The 20,447-nt window shown below is 43.1% G+C and overlaps 2 protein-coding genes across 7 annotated transcripts in view; one reads left to right on the forward strand and one right to left on the reverse strand.

Moving 5' to 3' along the window:
• Window positions 1-244: 244 nt before the first annotated feature.
• Window positions 245-18,522, reverse strand: Zdhhc6 (zinc finger DHHC-type palmitoyltransferase 6). Of its 2 annotated transcripts, none has more exons than XM_038309854.1 (11): window positions 18,128-18,522; window positions 16,676-17,138; window positions 15,643-15,734; window positions 14,024-14,183; window positions 11,888-12,049; window positions 10,269-10,322; window positions 6,945-7,112; window positions 5,938-5,979; window positions 4,704-4,849; window positions 4,512-4,617; window positions 245-830 (listed from the first exon to the last, which is right to left on the reverse strand). In XM_038309854.1, exons 2-10 carry the CDS (start codon window positions 16,940-16,942, stop codon window positions 4,545-4,547), a joined length of 1,164 nt encoding a protein of 387 aa, XP_038165782.1. In that variant the 5' UTR covers window positions 16,943-17,138; window positions 18,128-18,522; the 3' UTR covers window positions 245-830; window positions 4,512-4,544. The 2 variants fall into 2 exon arrangements, with proteins under 2 accessions (XP_038165782.1, XP_038165772.1); XM_038309844.1 differs by having other exon boundaries at window positions 4,571-4,617; window positions 18,128-18,469.
• Vti1a (vesicle transport through interaction with t-SNAREs 1A) overlaps window positions 17,697-20,447 on the forward strand; it is a 321,664-nt gene continuing 318,913 nt past the window's right edge. For 3 of the 5 annotated variants that reach the window (XR_005282957.2, XM_038309871.2, XM_038309885.2), the window contains exon 1: window positions 17,701-18,866. Coding sequence is in view for 4 of the 5 variants with exons in the window: in XM_038309871.2 (XP_038165799.1) it covers window positions 18,773-18,866 (94 nt within the window). In the remaining variant the exon portion in view is untranslated. Of the gene's footprint in view, window positions 18,867-20,447 lie in introns of all 5 variants that reach the window. The other 2 variants (XM_038309865.1, XM_038309894.1) reach the window with 1 other exon arrangement.

Consider the following 20,447-nt stretch of genomic DNA (forward strand, 5'->3'; position numbering starts at 1 on the left):
CTACTTGCTGTTTTGACAAGCCCACCTTTAAGTTTAGATCCTAGTGTTTGCACAAATGTCAGGGTTTGATATTAAAGTAGACACAAGCAATGTCCAGTGACTTTCAGTAGATAGAAAGCTGCCAATCTACCAAAACAGGGCTCATATGCTTGAACAGAATATGTTATGTCTCAGAACTCATGAGTCATGATGCCAACTCGGCACACGGTAGCAGAGAAAAAAAAAAGAGAAAAAAAAGAAAACATGTTTTTGAGTGAAAACTATAATTTTTACAGAACACCCATTGACTTTTATTGGATTTGACAAAATCTGCATTATTAAAAGTAACAAAATTTGAGTTCATATTGAAGTTTTATAGTCTCTAGATTATGAAAGAAATGTCACCAAGGAAGAAACAGAATAACCACATGCAGATGCTCCTGGCCAAGGGGAACTAGATCTGCAGGTGAAGTCGGGTACAGCACAAAGAAATCCTACAGAAAGTGCAGTTTGCTCACTTGGCTTGAACGACTTTCCTTTGGTAGGGAGACGTGGCAAGACGGCAGGAACTCGAAGGCATATGCAGAATGGCTTCTGTTTCAAAATGGTAATAAAAATACTTAAATCATGGCACTAGAGCATCTTTGAGGAAAAGAATACCTTAAGCAGAGTAGACTCGCTGCGTAACTCTTTGTAATATGTGTGAATTTCAAGTAAGGAGACGGAACGACAGCACTCTCGCAGAGGCTATCTGTTCTTCTTCTCGCTCCCCCCCGCTGGGTCGGATTCGCCATCACAGGGACACTTCTCCACACAGTTTCTAGGGAACCACCCTCTTATCCTCGAAGAACCTGAGGGAGAAAGTTATGCTGTGGTGAAGCAGGCAAGCAGGACTGGGTGACACTCCTGGGAGCAAGTCTACTACTTCAAATGAAGATGCGCTCAGTGAGACGCCCTGCTGTCCCTCATCAGTTCCCAGACACGAGTCAGGGAGAGCCTGATCTCCAAACACTTCTAACAAGCCAGGACCCCGTCCACCGGGAAAGCAGCCAGTGTGGTGTACAAAGTACACAACTGTAATATATGGGTGACTGTTCTGGCATACCATTACATTGTGTCCCCAGGATGACTGTCCTACAGCTTTTATGCATTAACTTCTTTTTCATGAGAAGTTTTGCTATGCAGTTCAGGCTAGACTTGAACCTATGATCCTCTTGAATATTGGGATTACAGGCATGTGTTCCCAGCATATCAATTTCTATATCAAAATCCCCTAAACTGTCATTTATGGTTAATTTATGTTAATCCAAAGTATTTATTTTCTCTAAGAAGATCCTAAGTTCATCTTTACTTTAAAAAGGAAGAATTCTGAAAATCAACCAGATGTCAGCCGTAGCTTTATAAAAGGAATGCTCCCTTAAAGGGGATGTGGCCAAGCACAAGGTAGCTGAGCCTGACCCCTCAGGTCTGGCTTATAGTTGACTGTGAACAGCTGCTTGTGCTTCACTTCTCCCTTGGACAACTAAAGGGCAGTTCCTGTCCAAGACGCTGCCAGGATTTATTGGATTAATTTTTAAAATGAGCATACAAAGTAATGAGTTTCTTCATGGCAACTTTATAAACTTTATTTTTAGTGGTTCTTTTCTTCCACCCCCTCTGCCATCTTCCTCATAATCCCCACTACTGGTACTCTTCCTAGTAATACCCCTTTTGTTTCCATGTTACACAAATGTGTATCTAATCACCTCTTTTAAAAATCACTTTTGGTGGCTAGAGAGAAGACACAGCAGTTAAGAGTACTGACTTCTCTTCTAGAGGTCCTGGGTCGATTCTCAGCACCCACATGGCAGCTCATAACTGTCTGTAACTCCAGTTCTAGAGGACCCGATACCCTTACAGAGACACACATGCAGACAAAACACCAATGCATAGAAAATAAAAATAAATTATTAAAAATTGCTTTTCTATTTCAAGTTTAAACATAGCCCAACCCGCCCTCTAAAATCTACATATTCAAATAAAAGTTGCAATTACGTGTGTGGCTCTGACTTATTTCATTAACATAATGAATTTCACTTGCATCTATTTTCTTGGAAATGGCATTTCACGTTTCTTTACAGATGAATAAAATTCAACCCTGTGTATATACTGTATTTTCTCTACCCACCTGTCTGTGAGTGGACTCTAGGCTGGTTCTGTTCTTTAGCTACTCTGAACAATTCAGCAATAACGGTGTGTAAGTGTTTATGTGGTAGGGCCCCAAGTTATTTAAATAAATACTATAGAACGGCACACCTGAGGAATACGGCAGTTCTATTTTTTGTTTTCTTCAGGAAGCTCTCCACTGACTTTCTAGGTGCTGTAGCAGACTACACTCCCAGCAGCAGTGCACAAGGGTTCCTCGCCTCCACACCTCCCCAGATGTGCTCATCTGCTGTTCTCCGGTTGGCAGTTGTTTACTTCCACTGCTTGGACTATGCCATTCGAACCCTCAGCTTTTATGGGTTACTGACAAGAGGTCTGATGTTATTCTACAGGTTTGCCTTTGCCATTCCCTTGCAGCTGTTTTCTTTGCATTATGACGTCTTGATTGAGTTCTTCTCTGGCCATGACTTGGGTTCTACAGTTCTACAAGACATCTTGTGCTTGGCTGTCCATTTCTTCCTCTCAGTTGTGAATCTTTCTAACCTCATTAACTACATTGCCTATAAAATTAGAATATCTCCTCCTAGCCTGTGATTCTTAAGTTTAGTTTCTTGAATGTATCCCAGAGTTTTTAGAAGTTTTTGCCTTGCTGTTTTCTTTTTTATGTTTGAGTGTGTTACTGTCTCAAGTCAGATGTCCCCAACAGCTGTTCTGCCTGGCCTCTGCTATGCTTCCTTTCCAATGCTTTGGTTTGTTCGTGACTTTTTGCTTGTTGGTTGGTCTTTTGATTGGATCTTTCATCTAAAGCATTTCTGTTGCTCTCTTTGTCAGTCTCAACCACTTACTGATTTTTTCAGGAACTTTGAAATTTGTCTGCCAATGACCAAGTATCACTTTGGTACTTTCGTGGTAGGTTCTGAGCTGGTCCCTTCACTCCCGTCCTGCTGTCTCCTGAAGGCAGCGACCCCTCAGGAAGCAGAACTCTGCTATCACCCAGCGTCTCACTTGTCTCCTCAGTCCTGGCTGCAGGTAGTGAGAAGTTGCAAGCTTGGGCAGGCATCCTAGTGGTTGTTGTCTGATGGTTTTATATTTTTATTCATCCGTGTATTGGTTGGGACTATGGCATCCTGGTGTTTATTTTCCCTTTGCCTCTGTTTTCCTGGTTCAGGTCTTACCTTGCGGCAGTGCTGGTGGAGATATACAATGGAGAAGCACAAGCTGACTTCAACTGTGTCCTTGATGAGGCCCGAGTCAGCAGCGCTGGGGTTCTGAGTGGGGAATGGAACTTCCGGTTTTAGAGTAAGAGTCAGTAAATAGGGAAATGAGCAGGGGATGGGGTGGGGGAATAGGAATGAGACAGAAAGTGCTTGCTCTAAAGGTGAAAGAAATAACAGGGACCCCGAGGAGTAGGTACACAGAAAGGAAGCACCCGAAAAGCCTATTCAGGCAAGACACAGCTGCCAGACACAAAGGAACAACACAGCTCAGAAGTAGAAGAAATAAAACTAAATAGATGGAAACACGGCGCTCCAGCCTTGGCCAAGGTTGTTCCTAGCTGTCTTTTATAGGGTCTATGTATGTATGGGCGGGTTGCTAGTCTCCAAACTTCAAACAACTCAGTTGGTGTTTTCTTCCTGATGAGAGGCATTTGCTCACTTCCTGCTTCAAGTTCCAGGTCTGAGACAACTCCCCTACACCCCCCCAATTACATCTGTGGATTTTGGATTCCACGTGCAAGGCTTTCTGTGATGAGGCTCTGAGCCAAATGTGGAGTTCTTTTTCTCAACATGCCGGCCAGAAGACTTGTGGTTCACAATGCAGGGGCAGGGCTATGCTTCTCATTCAGTAGCTCTGGGTGTCCACGAAGACTTGCAGCTTCAAGTTCAGACTTCTGTCTCCATAGCCTGCCATATCCTGGTTCTCTCTCCACAGACCCCGGTTGCATGTCCACAGCCGGGACCTCCTCCAGCTCATTCTGTGCACAGTACCCATGCTTAAGAGGGGACAGCACCTTCATGGAAGTTGTTGGCTAGGCCCAGTATAAGCAGCATGGTGCTGCCTTGGCTGCCTCCACAGAGAAGACCAGACCTCGGCTTACTCTTTCTCCAGCTGTTTCTCTTCTGGGAATAGGATCTAGTGTTTTAATATTGAGTCTTTTCATGAGGTCATGCCCAGGTGCCATCTAATCTGCTACAGTACCCATAGGTGCTTACTGGGGACTTTGTAAGTATCTGCCACATAGTCACATAAGAACTTGTATGCTAGCTATTAACATAAAGACTGGATAGACATAAGTACTACAGAGAGACATCTAAGAAGTATTCTTATATATATACACAGTTCCCTAATGTGTTTTACGTGTAATTACACATAAAAGTTATTCTTACAGAATTTGGAGCTGTTGCGAATAGTCACATACTTTAAACATATCCTTCCACTTCCATACCTTCTATGAAGGAATCATCGAGAATTTTGTCTCCATACAACCAGTACCTGAAATATTTAAAAGATTAAATTAAATACTTTTGAAATTCATGTCACGTTTCACATTAAAGACCTGCAACATTCCCATCTCTTACCGCAACCCTCTTGTTGCTAAAATGAGCTCCCCTTTCTGTAGCTGTATCCGAGGCTCCTCTGTGCAGGGGCTTGTGAAGAAGGTTTTAATTCCTCTGTTCAAAGGACAACAGGCACCATTATAATCTTCTATGACTTTATAGCGAACCTGCCATCAGTGGTCAGAAGAACAATCTCAATATTTACCATATCTGAGCTTTTTCAAGCTTAAACAAAAAAAAATTGAAGGTCACATTCAAACTATCCAGTGATTAAAATGTCTTTCCCACCGTTTCCCATTTCTGGGAAGGGATGATGATCCTTGTTCTCAGGCTGTCTGATCCATCATTTCAAGCACACACCTGCTAAAAATATCATCTGCAGAGTGCCATGTCCAGGAGCACTTTCTGCAATGACGGAGTGTCTGCATGACGCTAGGTGTGATCTAGAATGGTTGCTAGCTAGAGACTTGCAGCTAGAGAGTGCTCATAGTGTGGCCAGTATAAACAGGAACTTAACTTTAACTGTATTTATTTTTAATTTAGACTTCCTTCAGCTATAGGTGGCTTCACCTCTACCTGTCAGTGTGCTTGCTAAGTGGTTTCATCAGCTGTACTAAAGGTTACTTTTCTAGGTTGGCAATGCACAATGCCTAACTTCTTTGGAAACCTCCTGCTAAAATGAAGTATTTTAAAGAAAACAAGTCAACAGTATGTGCCGGTCATGGTGCCATATGCCTTTGAAACCAGCTCTCCAGAAGCACAGGAAGGTAGGTCTGAGTTTAAGACCAGTCAGGGATATGCAGTGAGACTGTCTCAAAAACAGTGAACTGTATCAGATTTCAACAAATATAAGGAAATATTTATCACTGCAGCCCACATGGTAAAAGGAGACTCCCATGAGCGATTGTGCTGAACACGCATACACATAAAATAAACACATAGGGGGCTGGAGAGATGGCTCAGCGGTTAAGAGCATTGCCTACTCTTCCAAAGGTTCTGAGTTCAATTCCCAGCAACCACATGGTGGCTCACAACCATCTGTAATGAGATCTGATGCCCTCTTCTGGCCTGCAGGCAGATACACAGACAGAATATTGTATACAAAATAAATAAATATTTAAAAAAATATACACATAAAAATAAACACAATAAAAAGAAATACTATTTAATAAAAGCCAACTGTCATAAGACAGGTAGAAACACAGTACTCAACTAGAGAAAACACGAGTCAACACCACTGCAAACAAATACTTACACTTCTGACTCTTTTGTCTGCTTTTTGTTTCAGCTGTTCTCTCTGTTTGAAAGACAAGAAAAAGGTTAAGCAGTCTGTCTCAGTGTTGAACAGTCTCTCCCCTCCAGAAGGGTAACCCCAATTTCTAGCTTTTATATTCTCCTCTGCATACTGCTCCCTAATTCTGGTGCCAGCTGAGCACCTGAGGAGTACGTGGAGAAGAGTCCAGTGAGCGGATTCTGAGAAGATGCTCATTCCAGACTGTGGCTCAACAAATGTGTTCCTGCAAAGCTTCTAGGCTGAGTTGGTGCAGGAGAATTGTCTGTATTCTGTCAATCATGTTTTAAATAAACGCTGATTGGCCAGACAGGAATATAGGTGGGAAAACCAGACAGGAAGTAGAAATGATACAATGAGAACAAGAGAATTCTGGGAAGGAGAAAGTTGATTACTTCCACCCCTGCTAAGATCACCAAAGCAGCAGGATGTGATCTGCCCCACTGAAAAAGGTACTGAGCCACATGGCTAAAATAGATCAGAAAAATGGGTTAATCACTATGTGAGTTAGCCAGTAAGAGGCGAGAGCTAATGGGCCAATCAGCTTTATAACTTATAGAGAGCTCTGTGTTATTTCTTTGGGGCTTGCCGGCTGTGGGGTACCGGATGGGACAGAAACCCCAACAATCAGACCCCCTCATGTTACACTGAGTCTTACTGAGTTTCTAATGGACAAACTAGAAAACTCATTATTAATGATTCTCAACTAAATAATTCTTGCTCCTTTCCCTCTTTAATCAGCAACTACTAAGTAGAACTGTGTTAGACATGGCCAGGGAAACACGGTCTCTCTTCTAGAATCACATTAAAGATACAGGGAAAAGAATGAAAGATGATTCCTGAGCTACACACAAGACTGTGGCATGTGGCTGGTGTCCGAGAAGGATGGGCTCAAAGGCTCAGAGAGATGGGGCAGCCCAGCAAGCTGGGGCCTCCAGGAAAGAGGAAGGCCTTCTGAACAAGCTACTCACTGTTAGGCTATACTGGTCACAGCCTTCTCTCACTGGCCACTCCAGTCCATCTCCTTCAGGGACTCCTGACCACGTAAATACCTGCTTAAAGTTCGTCCATTTACTTCCCATATCATAAGGAAAAACAAAGACTTCATCCAGTTGGTAATACTGAATTCGATCTTTAGCCTGTGAAAAACAAAGGTGTAAAATGACAGCTGCTTCTGCCTGCAGTGGTTACTAATATGTAACTGAGAATACTCACATGTGAGATTTGTATTATTGATAAAAATATTTTCTTATTGCTGGAATATTATCAGTGGTGACAGAGAATATAGTTTCATCATAGTATAGAGGGGGATTTGACTGAAAACTTGTTTGTGATACCTGATAAAGCATGTGACTGGGTGTGTCTTAGGAACAAGCATTCAAAAAATTTGTAAATAAAAGAAGTAGCTAACTGCATGTATCCTAAGCAGAACACCCTCAATGCCTCTAGTTTCTTAGCAGCACAAGAGAGTAAAGGTTAACTGATGCAGGAGAAAGTGTGGGTTATGGTTAGCCAATGGCTAGGAAGGGCTAATAGGGAGGCACTATTTTACAAAAAACACTGTGCAATGCTGGTGAAGGAGATTTCATGGTTTTGCATCATGAAATACACATATACTTTATCTTCATTTACACATGCATATTCTGATGGCACAGCTCATATTCTAGGCATTTAAATGGTTAGCTTTCTCTAGAAATAAACTAGCTTTAAATTTGTTAAAGTCTACTGCCACCTAGTGGTACAAACATGCAGTATTTAACTCTAAAGCAAGTGGAGCTCCTCTGCAAACACTCAACATAAGTATCTGGTAATCATATACATTTTTGATAAGTTTTATTTCCTTATTTGAAGCTTTGTCTGTTAAGGGACAGTATTTTTATGTAAAAGTTTCTTGTAGTTATTTATAATGTAATATGGGTGTTAGCTATTTATTGAAACAGTTGGAACTATGATACAAATTTACTGAATTTTATAACTCAACATTTACCCAAATAACAGAGGGTTAACTCCCCCCCCCTTTTTAATAAACAGAAGCTTCAGGTGTCTGCAGTCCTGCTCAGTGATAAATCATCTGAAAATGACATAGACTCTTTAACATGGACTGAATTTCAAAACCAAAATATAGGCTACTTAAAAAAGAGAGAGGAGAGGAGAGGAAAGGAGAGGAGAGGAGAGGAGAGGAGAGGAGAGGAGAGGAGAGGAGAGGAGAGGAGAGGAGAGGAGAGGAGAGGAGAGGAAAGGAAAGGAAAGGAAAGGAAAGGAAAGGATGCCATACATGAAAAGGGAACACAGACACATGGTGTGCTCAGAGGAGAGGAAGGAAAGTGGACTTGACCAAGCTTAGAGAGTAAAGGAAAAATTCTGGAAGAAATGATACCTAAACTATATCTTGAGGGGCAGAAAATCAGGCAAAAAAAAAGAGGTAAAGAGTATTTTAGGCAAAGAAAAAAATATGGAAAAGATAGAAAAGTTTAAGATACACAAGCTATGAGAAGGAGATGAGGCAGTGGGTAGGAGAAGAGACTGGATAAGTGAATAAGGGGCAACGCAGACAGTCTCATGTTGCAAATAAGCTATGGGGCTGAACTCAGGTCCATAGTGGTCCAAAGCCTTTCTCAGGGTTCAGGAAGGACAAACTTCTCAGAACAGACTATCTACCTTTTCGCTCTCCTTATATTTGCAGTGGTAGGTAAAACTGCCAGTATCTTAGGAAAAAACTGGCACAATCCTGTGACAGTTATCATATTGCTTGCAAACGTACTCAGCCTTTCTTCAGAATTCTATAATTCTGGATCCAACCAATCACGGATGGGGAGACTATACCTGAGACAGACACGAGGATGTGCACCTACGATCCCTGAGACAGATACAAGGATTTGTAGCTATGACCCCTGAGGCGGACACGAGGGTCTGCGCCTATGACTCCTGAACTCTGGAGGTTGAAGCAGGTCTGAACTGTAGAGTGACCATATCTCAAAAACACACAAAAAAAATTAAAATAAAAATTGCATGTCCACAGACATGTACACATCTTTTTCTTGTCTCTATTCCTGAAAGCCTAATAACTATTTAGACAGTGCATTAGGCAGGATTTCTAGAGGAGCAGAACTTGTTTGGTGAAACTGTTTTCAAAGGCAAAATCAAACTAGCACCATGGCAGGTACACAACTGTAGGCATTTGCAGACAGATGAAGGAAACTCAGGCTTCCAAGAGAAAATGAGAATTTTCGGAAAACTTGTATTCCCTATTATGATTCTGACAGCTTACCCATATTTAAACATACTTCAATTTTAATATAAAATATTTATGTTACTTATAAATAATTAAATACGAATGCTATGAATTTTAATATCAAAGAGTACAAAAAGTTCCTGACAAGAAATGTTCCCTGTCGGGCCGGGGGAGCTTAGTGGCAGACCGCTTGCTAAGTCAGCATGAGACTGAGTTTCCATCACAGCACCGAGATGTGTGAGAGGCAATCATTTGTCAAGTTTTCATGTAAAATCAAAGGCTATCCATTATAGTCTAAAGTGCCCATCAAAACACTCCAATCTTTTCTACACACTCAACTGTATGAAGCTGGACTTTCTTCATAAACGTCAAAGAAAGTAATATCTCAACAGACTGAATGCAGAAGTGGTTGTCAGATCCCAACTGTCTTCTGTTAAGTCAGATATTAAAGAGATTTGTAAATCTTTAAAACAAGGCCACTTCTTCCATTTTTAGTTGTCAAATATAATTACTTTTTTATAAAATGTTGTATTAACAGAATGGATTGTCTTCAGAATTTTTATGATTTTTTTCACTTAGAAAATATGGCAATTATCAGTGACACCTGGCACTGGGGTGACTGTGAACTAGCTTTGCTCCCACAGGACCGAGGACCGCTACTGTACGATGCACAGCTGGGACGGCAGGGACGGGATGGACAGGTCTGTATGCGGGTGCTCACTACTCCATTGTTTTGCCCATCCAAGTACTACCCACACCTGGCCTGGCTTAGCTTCTGAGAACAGATGAACATGGGAGAGCTCTGACAAGCCGATCGTTACCGGTCCAAGTTAATGTCTCATGTTTTTGGTGCTTTTCCAAATGGGCTGTCTCTCTTCCCGAGAGAGAACGACAGCTCAGGAGTGTGAAGGAAGCATTTCTGTGGGAGTTCACTGGAGTGGAAAGAAGGCTAAACACTCTCCTTGCCCACCTTTGGTGTGGCATGCCAATGACCCACTTTCATAGCCCAGCACTCAATTAGTAATCAGTAGTTTAGAAAGAAGAAACAATTATTAAAGTTTACCTTCTCTTCAATCCATGATTCAATAGAAGTTTTGTTTCTGAGAATAATTTTTATCTGGAAAGGAAATGACCGTGAAATTTAACAAGGTGACTTTGGTTTACTTTGGATCATTACCATTCTAGTAAATTCCAAAACAGCTTTATTGTTCTGCCCCAGAGATAAAGACAACAAAGATGGCAGAGGTTAAGTAGCAGCTGGCATGGAGCCCGTGCAACTCTAATTTACTGCACTGCAGCACCTCCACGCCAAACTCAGCACGCCCACCCAGAGCAGAGCTAAGTCCAATACTCTGATTATAATTCATGCCTGAAGTATCAAAATTTTCAGGTTATTAAAAAAACAGTAATCTAAGTAGTTGAAACAGTACTTAAATGTAATTGTTATTAAAATTTATTACCATTATGTATGTGTATGCATAGTTTATGAGTGTGTATACAGTGCACGTATGTATATGCAGTGTATGTGTATATACGTGTGTGTGTGTGTGTGTGTGTGAGTACGTGTGTGTAGGGGGTATGTACCTGTGTGGTAGCCTCTGCTTTATTTCCCAAACCTGGAGTTCAACATTTTTTAGCTAGGCTGGTAGCTTCCAAAGTCCAGTAAGCCTCCTGTGTCTGCCCGCTCGACACTGGTGCTCAAGTTATAGGCACACACAGCTCTTTTACATGGGTGGTAGGACCCAACTTTAAATTTATGATTAATCTGTTCACAACACAGCAGTGTCTCATTTCAGTCAACCTACACATCTTCATTACACTATGGTTTGAATAAGAAGTGTCCTGCAGAGGCTCATCTGGAATGCTTGGTCCCTAGGTGGCAGCACTAACTTAGGAGGCTCTGGAAACTAGCTGCGGCCTTGCTGGATGATGTGGGCACTGGGGGTATCCTTGGATAGTTGATCTTTACTGGGTCCCTCCCCAAGCCATTGCACTTCCTGTCCACCATGCTGTGAACAGCTCTCTCTTCTACCTGCTCGTTGCTATGATGCTCCGCCTCACTGTGGAGCCAAGGATAAAAGCCTGAATTTCTGAAGCAGTGAAGCCCAAATAAGCCCCCTTTCCTTAGTAGTGTCAAGTCTCCGCCACAGTGACACGAAAGTAACTAACAGCTTACACCTGCCCTACCTAGTTTCTTTACTGTGACTAAATCCATGCAAAGTATGGTCCATGTAAGGTTACACCAAGATCTTAATTTGCTTTTATTAGGATTCTTAGTTTATAAGCATTATAGAAAAAAAAAAGAGCAATCTCTGTGCACTCCCTTAGAAACCTCTTCCTTTTCATTAATAATTACGTTTACTGAACACATGAATGGGTGACCATGGCTGAATCTCCTAACCTTTTTGACAATCACTCGTATTTTGCATGGAAGTGAAGACCACAAGAAATTGTAGGGTGAGAGCAGCCTTCTCAATTATAAAGATGTGTACTTTCACATCACAAGAAATAGTGGCTAGCTATTCTGGCAAAATTAAAATTAACTACTGGACACAGGTGATTAGTTGTTTATAAATAAGTAATTCTCTCACATACTGAAACTTTCTCTCTCTCTCTCTTTTTTTTTATAGCCATCAGCCCAATGACATGCAACATTCAGACAGAGGCGACCAAGAACTTTACCTGTATGAAAAACAGCATCCCAACAGCTATGGTTGTCCCCAATGCTAATCCCAAGGCAAACAAGGTGGCAGCAAATGCAGCCAAACCGAAGGGAACAATTGGAAGAGGGTCTCTCCGGGCCGCACTCATGTCAATCTTGACTGTGTTCCACCCAAAGGAGAGCTGCAAGCAATCACAGTGCACACGGGAAATGCGGCTGAGGCAAGCGCTGCTGAAAGAGTGACTGGCAACCACACAACCAGAGCTAGGGAGTCGGCTGCCTAAGTGTGAAGGCTGAGTTCAGATCCCCAGCATCCACATAAATGCTCCACGGCCACGGTGGCCCTCCTACACGTCCAGTGTCTGCAAGGCCAACACAGGGCATCCCCAGGGAAAGTTGGTTAGCACACTCATCTTACCTCAACCTCTAGGTTCAACTGAGAGCACCTACCTCAATGTATACAACGTACAGTCATCAAGACAGACACTTGGCATTAGCCTTGGACGTCCTCGTACATGTGGGTCCCAAGGCCCCTCACTTGTGAATATGCATACACACAGGTACACTACCCATGAGAAAAAAATAACATCAACAGTAAAACCCCAATGTGACCTAAAAGATAACCACAATATGTTGCCAAGGCAACTGCAGTAAACAGAAGTTTCTGATGAATACTTGGCTCCTACTGACATGTACAGTATCTTCTTTTTTAATTTTTCTTTTTAAGTGCAAGGAATCAAACCCAGGGCCACAGTTATGCTGGGCAAGAGGTTTATACATCCACAGCTCCATCATCAGTCATTCTTCAATATTAGTTACTGCTGTTTTCTCAGAAGAGGGAGACTGACCCTACAAAATGAGTAATTATGAACAAGGCAACACCAAGTCTCCACTATCTTCTTCCTATTCTAAAATGACAGTATTCTTCGACAGCAGCAGACACAGCACATTCCACAGCCAGTGCTCAAGAGCTAGTAGGATGCTGATAAACAGAGCCTGCAGATGGGTAGTGCGGGGCCTGTATGAAGTTCTAAATCAGTGGCTCTCAACCTGTGTTGCTATAGGGAGGCCACTTGTTTGTTCTTGCCTGCTCAGCCCCAAAATAACCACACAGAAACTATATAATTTAAATCACTGCTTGGCCCATTAGCTCTAGCTTCTTATTGGCTAACTCTTACATCTTAATTTAACCCATTTCTATTTATCTGTGTATCACCATGTGGCTGTGGCTTACCAGGTAAAGTTCTGGCGTCTGTGGCAGTGCTACATAGCTTCTCTTGACTCCGCCCTCTTTCTCCCAGCATTCACTTTAGTCCCCCCCCCCCAGCTCTATTCTATCCTATCACATGCTCAAGCAGTTTCACTATCAACCAATGGCATTCACAACCTACAGAGGAGAATCCCACATTACTGTGTATCTCAAACCCCTTTGGGGATTTCCTATCAGATATCAGACATATCAGATATTTACATTACAATATACAATAGTAGCAAAATTACAGTTCTGAAGTAGTAACAAAACAATTTCATGGCTGGGCCCCACACGGAAGTTAGGAGCTAACATCTAAACTCTGGAAATTCCAATTCCTTAATAGTGGAAGATTAGCCCACAGATGGGCTACAGTCACACATGGATTGTCCTGACTGAAGGAAATGTGCTCCCCAGCTTGTTGTATACCTACTGGGCCTGTGTCCCTCTTTTGATCCCAAGTCTATTTATGGATTTTTTTTTAAATGTGTACAATTTCTGAACTTTCTCTCATGGCTGAATGTCCAAAAGTCAACTCAAACTATTTCTGGTTTAATGTGTTTGTTTTAGGAGCACGCTTGCGCCATGGACCAAATGAACAAAGGAATGACAATCTGTTACAGAAACTGAAGGGAACAGAAAGAAAGTAGCACAACCACCAAGTTAGAAATGTAATAAACCATGAATAAGGGAAAAAATTATAAAAGGTGAATTTCCAGAATAAAACAATCTTTCCTCATTTCCAAGATGAAGAGCTTTCTAAAAGGAGGAACTGATAGAGATAATCAAGCAAGCTGCTGTACTAGCTAAATCACAAAAAGTGTATTTCCAAAAGGGACTCCTCCAATACCCTTGGAGACACCACTGAGTCTGACAGGAATGGTAGTGTATCACGACGTCCACTCACCCGATTATAAAGCTGTGTATACATAGTCATCACAAAAATAAAAGCAGCATGGATGCAGCCCAGGGGCGCCAGCAGGAGGAACATTGTGAACGAAGCGTGGTTCTGGTGACCACAGCAGTTGTTGATCCAGGGACAGTGGTGGTCCATCTTCATTATACATCTAAGAAGAACACGTTCATGAAGCATAGAGCAAACTCCTGTCTCCTTTAGCTCTGGCTTTCAAAAGACCAAGCACATTGGAATGCAGTATGCACAGGAGTCACAGGGGTTAATTCTGATAAAACATACATCTTTACGGCTTTTTGAAGCTACATATGACTTCTTTAAAATTTTAAACAGCAGTCAGACATCACAGTAGTGTCTCAAGTAAATGTGTCTGAGACAGGCAGATCTCCAAGGTCAAGGCCTGGTCTACAAAGTGAGTTTCAGGACAGCTAGGGCAAGTAAGAGAAACCCTGTCTTGAAAAACCAACAATAAAATAATTTCTTACACAAGCTGGGAGGCTCTGCAAGAATCTCATTATAAAGGAGGAAGCTCGGCTGTCAGTCTCTTTACGTTCATAAATGTCATAACTGACATACAGTTCCCATGTGACTCCGGAGAATGATTATAAAGCTCTCCTAACACAGATGCAACTTTCTTCCTTTCTCACAATGTGTTAGACATGGAGCTTCTGACCGAAAACAACCTTAGCACACACGATGCCAGTGCTTGTGCTGTCTCTTTGCTAAAGGAGGACTTCCTAGCAAACCAGATTTTATGTGTATCTCAATATTTCCTAAATTTCATATTAAGGAACAGATGCTGCTGATAGCCAGGTCCTGGCATATTTTGCAATTTTTATAGTAATTCAGTTTTCTTCTCATTAATTTTTTGATAATATGTATGAACGAATCTGAGAAAACCAGTTTAATTCCAACTCAAAAAATTGTGAAGCTATTCAACATGCATTTGTTGAACTCTGTGAAGCTGTGTTACACCCGATTGGTCTAATAAAGAGCTGAACGGCCAATAGCTAGGCAGGAGAAAGGATAGGCGGGACTGACAGAGAGAATAAATAGAAGGAGAAAAAGAGAAAAAAAGATTTAGGATGGAGAAAGAGGAGAGGAGGACTCCAGGGACCCCAGTTAGCTACACAGTGAGCCACAGAGTAAGAAGTAAAGAAAGGTACACAGAAATAGCAAAAGTTAAAAGCCCAAAGGCAAAAGATAGATGGAATAATTTAAGAAAAGCTGGATAGAAACAAGCCAAGCTAAGGGTGGGTGTAAGTAAGAATATGTCTCTATGTATAATTATTTGGGAGCTGGGAGGCAGGCCCCAAAAAGAGCAAAGAGAAAAAAAATACTAACTACAAGGAAGAGCAGGTCAGTGGGCTGTGTCCCTCAGTTTCTGGTTCAAGCTCTTGCTTCGGCTTTCTTTACTGACAGACTGTAACCTGCATGCCAAATAAACCCTTTCCTTCCCCCAAATGCTGTGCTCAGTGCTTTACCACAGCAGTAGAAAAGTAAACCAGGACACTTGCAGAGAACAAAAATGGTTCTATTGTCATGACGGAAGATATAACAAAAAGCATAGAGACCAAGAGGATCAGCTCCCGGTGAACAGAGAAGCCACAGACCTGTTACACTTCCTGCAATGGTGTGAGCGTGGTGCTTTGTATGCTTGGCAGACTTTACAGTACTGGAGATACATGCTATCCTGAGGATTTTCCTTGATAGAAAAAAAGGCATGTTAGTTTACTTGATTCAAAACAGTAACAAGTCAAGATTTATAAAGGACCTTACAGTGGGATAAATTTCTATTATGGGTGATGGGGGAAGGAGGTCATTAACTCGCATTTCTAATGCCTTTACTTATGCTAAAATATTTTTAATTGGCAAACTGTAAGAAGGGCTTCATTATTCAGATGACTCTGGGGTCATTTTTATTTCCTTTTCTCCACTCTCAGCCCAAATCTAGTGTCAAGGTTCTACTCACCCAAATCTGAGTGTGAGTTTTAGATAACTTGACTAGTATTTCAGAGTAAAGCTATGAGTTGACACTTTCTCTAATCTCCCTTGTCATCTCTCCTAACTGGTTGTTTCTCTCACCCAGATCTGTGTATTACAAAATAACATTCCTATCCAGCTCTGCCAGAGCTTTGCCTGAAACCTCTACATATCCCCTCTGGTCCAGGCAGCCCCCTTGCACACACTCTCACCTGCTGGCCTTTGTTTGCACTACTCTGCTTTCCCCCTTCAGTCACACAACGCTGTCCACTCTTTGGATAACTGTTTCCACCTGTTCTCAGACCGAGGCATCCTCTTCCCTTCTCTGGAAACTTGCTATTTAGACCAGGCACGTCAGCTCATAGGATGACATGCCTCTGCCTCCCTGGTGTGGAGATTAAAGGCATGAACTACCACACACAGCCTCTTTTTTTGAATTATTATTTAAACAAAGAACAAGTACCAATTGCTTTGGACTAGCTAATGTAAATCAATATTTCAAATAGACATCAATTCTCATCAGAAGTGACAATCAGCGACTGGAGTAGCACACCAGGGTCTCCTAGGACAAACGTTGATAAGGCAAAAACAAAATGTAATTATCATGGCCAATTAAACATAAAATTATCTAATGTTCAATATCAAAGCAGATCATTTTCTTACCGGTTTCCACCCCCGAGGGACAAAGCCAGGACCAGCAAACATGGCATTGAAGTAATTGTAAAGAATCATGACAGTCCAGTTTATCAACATGATAAAGTTCACACTTCCTCCAGTTGTGTGTAAAGGCCAATACCACAGGACGGAGTCGATCATGGCCATCGTGGAACATATTGCTATCACACCAAGGGCTATAATGGGGCCCCAGTGACACAGTCTCTTTAATTCTTGAAGATTTTCAAACCTGATTACTGAGCAGAATGTGCCCATTTTGGGTGCCTTCTTTCTTTCGAAGAATTAGAGATTCTCTTTTTCTGTGTACACATTTCTGTGTGCATCAAGTCCACGTGTTCCTGAACTGTCATGCCTTTGGCTGACAGAGTGTTAATCTGGAGTATGCCATTTTCACTGCTGACATCCAGACTCCTTTACATCAAGAAGAATCTAGATTGGTGTGAAACTCAACCTAAAGAAATCAAAACGGGAAAATTCCGTTTAAAAATTCCATATGCCATTTATTTAACGCCAAGAAGCAGTGCAACAGCACCCCAAAAGCACACTAGTGTGTGGTTGACATCTTATCGACGCCAAAAAGAATTACCTTTGGACCGATCCAAAATACAGCCCAATCTTGAATTGCATGGAAACTGGTCACATTAAACAGTTTTACTCCTGTGTGCAAACTGTCAGGAAGGATTAACTATCCCATACTAAGTGGATAGTTAGAGAGAACAAAGCCTTAGAGAGCTAAGAAGCAGGGTCTTACCTAATTCTTCCTACAACAGAAACTGGCTTAGAGAGGCTGAGTGATTAGGTCAAGGTCACGAGAAATGGCGGAGTCCAGAATAGAAACCAAGGCACCAAGCTTCTTTTAAGTCGTTCTAAACTGCCTCAGAGTTGTGAATTAATGCTCTACGCATATAGTACTTTGTGTATTAATAACCCGCAGTTGTACCCGCAAGCGCCAATATTAACAATCGATCGGGATTAAAGGTACAGGAACAAGGGTGAAAGCAAAGAAAGCGGCGCGCGCGCGTGTGGCTTGTGTGCGTGCCCGCACGCGGAAAATCACAACTAAAGCAGTGCACGAGAAAAGGCACAAATATGTGTATTTAAGGAAAAATGAATTCCCTCCGGGGACGAGGGAGGGAAAAGGGAAGAACACGCATGGGAACAGCTGGAGAAGTGAGTTCTGGATGGAGTGGAATGAGTCGGGAAACGACCTATGACAAATGGGTATGACGTATGCCTAACGGATTCCCACGCAGCTGTTGCGCCTGTGGGTGCCTCAGTTTCCCGCCCGTGCCGTGGTGCGGGACCCTCTGGGATCTTCACTCGTGAGACAAATCGTCTTACTAAGTGAGGTTGGGCTCAACATTTTGGAGATCCTGAACCGACTAGGTCGGGGCGAAGACCGCCCCACACGCAGGTTGCAACCCCCGCGGTGACTCCCACCTCAGTCTGGTCTCCGGCGCCCGCTCCACGACCATTGCATTTCCGGGACGGCCTGGGTTCACCCGGAACATTTTCTCCTCCTCAAAGCTCCGTCACGAGCTCTTCAGTTCTGCGCAAGCCGAACGCGAACCCTGAAGGTGAGGAGTGCGCGACCAGCTCCGAGCCGCCGAGTCTTAGGTTCACGGGGCCGCCGCCAGGCTCCCGCCATGGACCTTGGCGCAAGGTCCGCCACAGCCACTTCCGGCAGGTCCGCCGCGTCAGTCTTCCCTCTGAAAGCAGGCGCCTGCAGCTGCTTACAGCTCGGGGGAACCCCAGCTGCTTCCCTGAACGTGCAGTGTGGGGAAGTGTTTTCGGTGATCCCCGAGAGCATGCAGGTTTTCGTAGTTCTTTAGGGGACAGTGAAAGTGACGTTTTTCTTTAGTTTCACTCTCGACGACTGAGTGGAATAGAAAAGACGCATCCCCCGCAGTTTCCGGGGGACAAGGATTGCGAAGAACAATCAGGAAGCGACTGGGCTGGGAGGCGTCCCCGGTCCCCGCTGTGCTGTGGAGGTTTCTTCCTAGGGTCTCTGCGCTGAGGCCAGGCCCCCTTCGTGAGTCCTCTCGGAGCTAGACCCCGGCTCCGGCCGATCATTTCCGAGCTGCCATGTCTTCCGACTTCGAAGGCTACGAGCAGGACTTTGCAGTGCTCACTGCTGAGATCACCAGCAAGATTTCCAGGGTCCCTCGGCTCCCTCCCGGTGAGTACCCTGCCCGGCCGGGCGGGGGCGGCCTGGAGAGCCGGGAGAGACGGAGCGCCGCCTGGGCAAGCTGGTCTTCCTGGCGGGGGCTGCTGTGGGCGGTGCTGGCGTCCCCGGGAGGGGGGATGTCTCGACTCCGAACGTGCTTCCAATGCACAGAGCCCCCCCCCCCCCCCCGCATGGGAACCATGGGGTGTTGGATTCCTACCCAATGGCTCTGAAAGCTTGGAAATACTGCTCTGCATCTTGATTCCCCACTCCCCCGTACATTATAAATTAAGAGTATTAAAAGAAAATGTATGAAAGTGTCAAGATAGTAGATGTCCAAATGCAGCAGTGTTGTTTATTAAATAATGCTGTTATCCTTATTTGTGGCCTGGATTCCAGCCTTACTCTTGACACTTAGAAGTTGTCTCCTAGGCAAGTGTTTCTACTCTTTGAAAACTTCCTTCTTGGTTAGAGAGACTCGTACCTCATTCAAGATAAATGGCCACACATCTGTGAAGCCCTTTGAGTAGCTCTTGTTAGGATTCATAGTTTTCAGACCTCTGTCCCAAATGTGTGTTTTTCATCCTTATTGGGTTTTATAACTCAGTTTTATGTAAAACTTGGTACAGGGTAATTTTGTTCCCGTCTAAAATTCCGCATCCCCCAGGTATCACTCTCTGCTAGGTTGTCAGCAGTGTGAAGGTGGGTGTCATGGCTGATCTACTTGGCATTTCTTTTCCAAGGGCTCAAAAGAATGCTTTTGTGGACAAGCAGGTGATTATAATATGGCATCTTGTGACTTGTAAGATAGTGTTTTAGGGTTGATTTTTCTTTAAGTACAGATTTAGCTTAAGTAGTTAGGAACAAAGTATGAGTTTTCTTATTAAATTTTGGCTCAGTTTCATTAGGGGAATCGAACGATCGTTGGGCCTCTGAACTTGTCTCTACTTCAGCCTTGGAGCACACTGTCTAGAAAAGATGATTCCCATTGACCTCCAGAATTGTGGGTAATATTGCTTTCTTACCCAGACAATCCAAGATGCCAATTGTAACTTCTCTTGGATCTAACTTGTTCCTCATCCCCATTCCAGAATTTCCCCCAATCCTTGTTTTATAAATAATTTTCTTCCTTTATTTCTTTGTCCCCCCTCTCACCTGTTTTCTGTTACTAGGGATATTTGCTTGAAGCCAGGACCTCTGACCTTACATCCCTCTCCATCCCGAAGTCCCATTTAGTTCTGAAGGAGGTGGATGATGTCTTAAAGAGGTTAGAGTCCAAGGGAGGGAGCAAGAGGAGAAAACCAAGGTAGCATGTACCACGGAGCTGTGTTGCCTCAGAGGTTTTTGGTGGACAAAGTGGATGATGGCCTCTCGCCTGCCTCCTCTCTTCAGTCCCACTTTTCTCCGTTGCCTGGGACCATCTTGATTTTTTTGTCACTGTTGTCTGAGACTTCCGCCGTTGACTTGAGCCCCAGAACCTCAGAGCACCAGGACTTGTAGCTGCAGTTGGAGTTTGCTCGTGTTGAATTTTAATGTGCCTTTTGTTTGTTTTTAGCAATAGAAATATTTCTGGGCCAAATATTTTAGTATAAG

The sequence above is a fragment of the Arvicola amphibius genome, chromosome 1 (assembly GCF_903992535.2).
Source record: "Arvicola amphibius chromosome 1, mArvAmp1.2, whole genome shotgun sequence".
NCBI lineage: Eukaryota > Metazoa > Chordata > Mammalia > Rodentia > Cricetidae > Arvicola > Arvicola amphibius.

What these genes read in the sequence shown, in the direction of transcription:
- Zdhhc6 (XM_038309844.1), bottom strand. Translation starts at nt 16,942, where the DNA reads ATGGGCACATTCTGCTCAGTAATCAGGTTTGAAAATCTTCAAGAATTA. An exon ending in TCCCTCGGGGGTGGAAACCG is followed by an intron (nt 15,735 to 16,675) that starts GTAAGAAAATGA and finishes TTTTCTATCAAG; the next exon opens with GAAAATCCTCAGGATAGCAT. An exon ending in AATCATGGATTGAAGAGAAG is followed by an intron (nt 7,113 to 10,268) that starts GTAAACTTTAAT and finishes TGTTTTTCACAG; the next exon opens with GCTAAAGATCGAATTCAGTA.